The sequence below is a fragment of the Trichechus manatus genome, unplaced genomic scaffold, assembly GCF_000243295.1.
Source record: "Trichechus manatus latirostris isolate Lorelei unplaced genomic scaffold, TriManLat1.0 scaffold00074, whole genome shotgun sequence".
In the NCBI taxonomy this organism is placed as follows: domain Eukaryota; kingdom Metazoa; phylum Chordata; class Mammalia; order Sirenia; family Trichechidae; genus Trichechus; species Trichechus manatus.
The window spans coordinates 8,285,681-8,291,680 of record NW_004444010.1 but is presented as its reverse complement, the minus strand read 5'-3'; the positions used below and the strand labels follow the sequence as shown (position 1 = coordinate 8,291,680).

Sequence of the window (6,000 nt, the reverse complement as noted above, 5' to 3'; positions counted from 1 at the left end):
GCAGAGAAGCTCCTAGTCCGGGGAACACTGATGAGAAGGCCGACAGAGAGAGAAAGACTTCCCCTGGAGCTGATGCCCTGAATTTGGACTTTTAGCCTGCTTTGACCGTGAGGAAATAAACTTCTCTTCGTTAAAACCATCCACTTGGGGTATTTCTGTTATGGTGGCACTAGATGACTAAGACAATTGTTATACCAGTACCAGGCTGTTTTAATTACTGTAGCTATATAATATGTTCTGAAATCAGGGAGTGTGACTTCTATTTTGTTCTTCTCCTTCAACATTGCTTTAGTTATTTGGGGCTACTCGAGGATTGGTTTTTCCAATTTTCATCGGGATTGTATTGAATCTATAGATCTCTTTGGGTAGTACTGACATCTTAACAATATTAAGTCTTCTAATCCATGAACATGGAACATCTTTCCATTTATTTAAATTTTCTTTAACCGCTCTCAGCAGCATTTCATCAATTTCATCATACAAGTCTTTCGCATGCCTGGTTAAATTTATTTATTCCAAAAGCGTTTTAAAGTGATAAGGTATAGTCTTGGTTTTGACTTTGTTAAAGTATAATAAGATCAAGTCTCAAATATTTAATGAATATACTGTTACCAAACCCCTTGCTGTCCAGTGGATTCTGACTCAAAGCGACCCTACAGGACAGAGTGGAACTGTCCCATAGGATTTCCAAGGAGCAGCTAGTGGATTCGAACTGCCAACCTTTTGGTTAGCAGCCTTAGCTCTTAAGCACTGCACCACTAGGACTCCTTTAATGAATATAGATGGTATCTATTAAATGTTTACCATCAGTGTGTTTGGTACTGAGCTTAGTGCTTTGGCATGCATTCTCATTCAGTCTGCCTAAGCCTATGAAAATGGATGGCCTCCATTCTACACAGTAGGAATCTGTGGCTCAGAGAGGTTAAGCAACTTGCTCCGGGTCATTTAACTAGCAGGGAGTAGTGCAGGGACATGAAACAAATAGTGGAATGCCCAAGCTTACTATGTTATACAGATTCCATAGATTAGCGGTTCCCAAGCAAAAAAAAAAAAGGGCATCAGAATCACCAGGGACTAAGGTCTTATTCAAATCTACTCAATCAGGTTTTCCAGAGAAAGCAATGTTCATTATTGTAGTCTATTCACAGTGACATTACTCTGTTCCATTTTTATATTCTCTGTACTCCTCCAAACCAGAGTGTACCTTTGCTGGAAAATGTTAATTTCAGCAAAGATCCATACTCTCATAAATCTTTTTCCACTGACAATATGTTCTTAAAAGATCTGAGTTCAAATGGGGATCCATATGTCCTGAACTGTATTTATATACAGAAGTGGAGTTTTCATTTTTGACTTCCTATTTCTACTATGATTTTTTCTTAAGGTAGTACAGCATTCAAAAGTTATACCTCACAGATTAACTAAGGCAGGAGGCAACAGGCCAAATTAGTATGGCTGAACTCTTGATCAACAATCAGTAATATCCTTAGTCAGGGTTCTAGCTACAGCTGCTTCACAAAATTGGTTTTAAACATAAGGGAATTGGGAGGCAGGGCCAAGATGGCAGAGTAGTCAGATGCTTCCTGTGGTCCCTCTTACAACAAAGACCTGAAAAAACAAGTAAATCGATTATATATAACAGTCTGAGAGCCCTGAACATCAAAGACAAAGTTTAGGAATCAGACTGAGCAGCAGGGGGAGGAAGACATGGTTCAGAAGCAGTGAGGAGTTGCCAGACTTGACCTGGCCAGCGCCAGCACCCTGAAGGCTGGATCAGCTGACACGTGACAGTGAGGCAAGCAGTGGTGCTCAGGATGAATCTTCCACACTGGGAGAGACCCAGTGACAGAGAGTCTGCTCAAGTCTCCAGAACTAGCAAGAAACAGTGCTCAACTGGTGAAACCTAAGTACAAGCATCTAACCTACAGTGTGGATCAAAACCATCCCCCCTTTTGTGAAGTACCTCTCTCCCATTTACCTGACCCCTCCCTGCTCTGCTCTGGGTCCTGATGTGGCTTCAGCCAGAAGTAGGACCCATCACACACCCTGAGCCATTCTCCCAGCTTTGGACAGGGAACAAATTAACAAACACGAAAAAACAATCTGCCAGATCCCCTAAAGCCAGGAACTTGGGGCTAGCACAGCCCCTTTGCCTAGGCACAGGCATAAGGGGTCCATGGACTTGACACTTCTTTAAAAAGCTAGAAACAGAAGTACCATATGATCCAGCAATCCCACTTCTTGGAATATATCCTAGAGAAATAAGAGCCATCACACGAATAGCTATATGCACACCCATGTTCACTGCAGCACTGTTCACAATAGCAAAAAGATGGAAACAACCTAGGTGCCCATCAACAGACAAACAGATAAACAAATTATGGTATATTCACACAACGGAGTACTACGCAACGATAAAGAACAATGATGAATCCGCAAAACATCTCGTAACATGGATTCATCTGGACGGCATTATGCTGAGTGCAATCAGTCATAAAAGGACAAATATTGTATGAGACCACTATTATGAGAACTCAAGGAAAGGTTTAAACACAGAAGAAAACATTCTTTAATGGTTTCGAGGGTTGGGTGGAGGATAGGGTTATTCACTACCTAGATAGCAGACAAGAATTATCTTAGGTGAAGGGAAGGACAACACACAATACAGGGGAAATCAACATAGCTGGACTAAACCAAAAGCTAAGAAGTTTCCTGAACACAACCAAAACCTTGGAGGGACAGTGTAGCAGAGGTGGAGGTCTGGGGAACATGGTTTCAGGGGATATCTAGGTCATCTGGCATAACAAAGTTTATTAAGAAAAGGTTCTACATCCCACTTCGGTGAGTGGCATCTGGAGACTTAAAAGCTAGTGAGCGGCCATCTAAGATGCATCAATTGGTCCCAACCTACCTGGAGTAAAGGAGAATGAAGAAAACCAAAGACACAAGGAAAATATGAGCCCAAGAGACAAAAAGGGCCACATGAAACAGAGACTCCATCAGCCTGAGACCAGAAGAACTAGATGGTGCCCTGCTACCACCAATGACTGCCTTGATGGGGAACACAATAGAGAGTCCCTGACAGAGTAGGAGAAAAGTGGGGTGCAGAACTCAAATTCCAGTAAAAAGACGAGATGTAATGGTCTGATGGAGACTGGAGCAACCACAGAAGACATGGCCCCCGGACTGTCCGTCAACCCAGAACTAAAACCATTCCCGAAGCCAACTCTTCAGACAAAGATTAGACTGGACTATAAGACATAAAACAATAGTTGTGAAGAGTGTGTTCTTAGTTCAAGTAGATACACAAGAATAAATGGGCAGCTCCTGTCCAGAGGCAGGATGAAAAGGCAGAAAGGGATAGGAGCTGGTTGAATGGTCACGGGAAATCCAGAGTGGAAAGTCGGAGCGTCCTGGAACATTATAGGTATAGATAGCAACTAGGGTCACATAACAACGTGTATAAATTTTGTATGAGAAACTAACTTGAGCTGTAAACTTTCACTTAAAGCACTATAAAATAAAAATGTATATCTACAAAGGAACTGGACCAGAGTAAGATCTCAAGTTTCTCATTAGCATGTATTCTTGATATCAAATTAAAAAGTTGCTGCAAAAATATTGAACTTACCTCTCCAAAAACCAGAGCTATCACCTTCTTCCAACTTGTTATTCAAAAAGCCTATACAAAATATAAAATGAAACTTGCAAATTACTGAAAACAACAATTACTTGTGCCTCAATGGTTAAAAAAAAAAATCCTTAGAAAAACGACAAGTTATGATGGTCCTTTAAAATAAGATAAATTACATGTAAATGTATATATAAATTTTAGGTAAGAACTCATACAAGCTGTAATATAATTTCTGCCTTGTGTCAACTTATCAGCTCCATTCTCTTAAGTTTAAAAACAACTTCCTTTTCAGCCAATTTTGTATTACCTCAAATGTCATATACTCCTCTGTAAGGACACTGGTAAAACAGAGTTATATGTCAGTATAAGCACTATATACTTTCTGTTCAAAATATCAAAAGTTCACAAATTAACTCATAATCTCCTCATCTGTCAGAATACAACTAATCTTTTATGCAATAATTTTTCCCCTTTCAGTAACAAGGAAATCCATCCTGGCAACTTCTTTTTGTTTACCAAATTTAAAAAAAAATCTTCATCAAGTCCTGCTTTCAAATTTCTCATTTAATAAAAACCTATGTCTAGATTTATGCGTCTCTGTAGCATACAGACATGTCTCTAAAATTCATCTTAAAAACATGCATCAGTAACATTTCATAAAATTAAAAAATGCTGAGCCTTAATGACTTTAAATGCAAAGATACTCAGGGAATATATACTTCAAAACTGTCAAATATGGAATGCCTGTAAATCAGTATGTCATCTAAGTCATATAACACATTAGTTTTTGGCTTCTTTAAAACAGAGAGCAATCAATTATTGTTTTACAGATGCTAAATTTATACATAAAATGTATATATATCAAGTCACTTAACATCTCAGGTTCAACAAAATCTGATGTCCCTTCCAGCAAGAAAACTCCCATTTTTAAGAGCATGTAGTCTATAGCCTCAATATATGACAGAATGACAAAAAATATTTTTTCTTGACAGATGAAGAAGGCTCATTTCAAAATATATAAAGGTAATCTCTAAAGGAAAACTGTATTACCACAAAACGTAAATTTTGAGTTATTTTATTCATTTAAATATTTGCAATCTTTGAAGTTTCTTCAGAAAAGTACAATATTCTACTTCCCTCTACAACTGCCCCCATATACTTCCCTCTCCAAGAAGAGTCAGTGCTGGGTTTCCAAGATCCTTGGGAAAATCTTCCACCTACATGCTATTGGTCTTGATCTAACTCTCCCATATGCGTCTGTCAGTATGCTGTACTGTGGGGGCTTGTGTGTTGCTATGATGCTGGAAGCTATGTCACCAGTATTCAAATACCAGTAGGGTCACCCATGATGGTCAGGTTTCAGCTGAGCTTCCAGGCTAAGACAGATTAGGAAGATGGACCTGGTAGTCTACTTCCGAAAAGAATTAGCCAGTGAAAACGTTCTGAATAACTTCGCCTAAGTTTGGATGTACGACTCTTGAAGTCTCTAAGGAAAAAAATAAATTTCACTGCTTCTACTGCTGGTTCTTTGCTCAAATAAAGATGAAGACTCAAATCGCCTTTGGACGTATAAGATGGATATCTTGTTGGGGGAGGGGGGATTTTTGAGTAAACAAAGAAAGAACTAGAATTCACATGTGGAGTTAATCAATTTGGAGAGATACTGCAGCAAGGAGCATGGTTAGTTAAAAAAAAAGCCAGATGAACAGCAGACACACCCAAAGCAGCATAAAGTGATACTTTAAATTATGTCTGGGAAAATGAAAATGTACATACTTTCTATGTTCATTAAAGGAAAATATGAACACAAAGGACTGGAAAACTTGGGATTACTCAAGTTTTGGCTGTAAGATATCATAAACAAGTAATTACCTCTGTTTCCAAAACCCTTTCCAACTCCAAAACCACCCACTGTGGATGGAGTCTCTCTTTTATTAGACTCGACAGCATCTGAAAGAATTTAGATAGAGTTAAACTCTTTAACGTGTAAAATTAAGAGCATCATCAAACACTAGGAATTAAATGAACCTGGGAGAAAGGGACTTCCAAGGATGAAGGGAAGAGTGGTACAGGAACTAGCACTGATTTATCTCTTAATATTTCCATTTTTTAAAATCAAAATTAAGACAGGATTACATAAAAAAGAAAGAAAAAGCTATGAATACTACTTTCCTTCACCAACCCATCTCTCCACAGTATTTCCCCATACTAACATTCTTAGCTACAAAACTATGACCATCAAACATTTTAATTCACACCAAGTAACTCTCCATATCCCACATTCTGTGAATTTTCAATACTTTGTACCATTGTATATTCTGTTCCTTCAGCCGGGCATTCCTTGCTTTCCTATCAAAATTCTTTTC

The 6,000-nt window shown here is 38.6% G+C and overlaps 1 protein-coding gene across 3 annotated transcripts in view; it reads right to left on the bottom strand.

Annotated features, from left to right (window-relative positions):
- DDX4 (DEAD-box helicase 4) overlaps positions 1 to 6,000 on the bottom strand; it is a 113,555-nt gene that overhangs the window by 73,157 nt on the left and 34,398 nt on the right. For all 3 annotated transcript variants that reach the window (XM_004380473.2, XM_004380475.2, XM_004380474.1), the window contains exons 5-6: positions 5,507 to 5,584; positions 3,632 to 3,682 (exon numbers count right to left, since the gene is read on the bottom strand). In XM_004380473.2, coding sequence (XP_004380530.1) covers positions 3,632 to 3,682; positions 5,507 to 5,584 — 129 coding nt within the window. The remainder of the gene's footprint in view (positions 1 to 3,631; positions 3,683 to 5,506; positions 5,585 to 6,000) is intronic.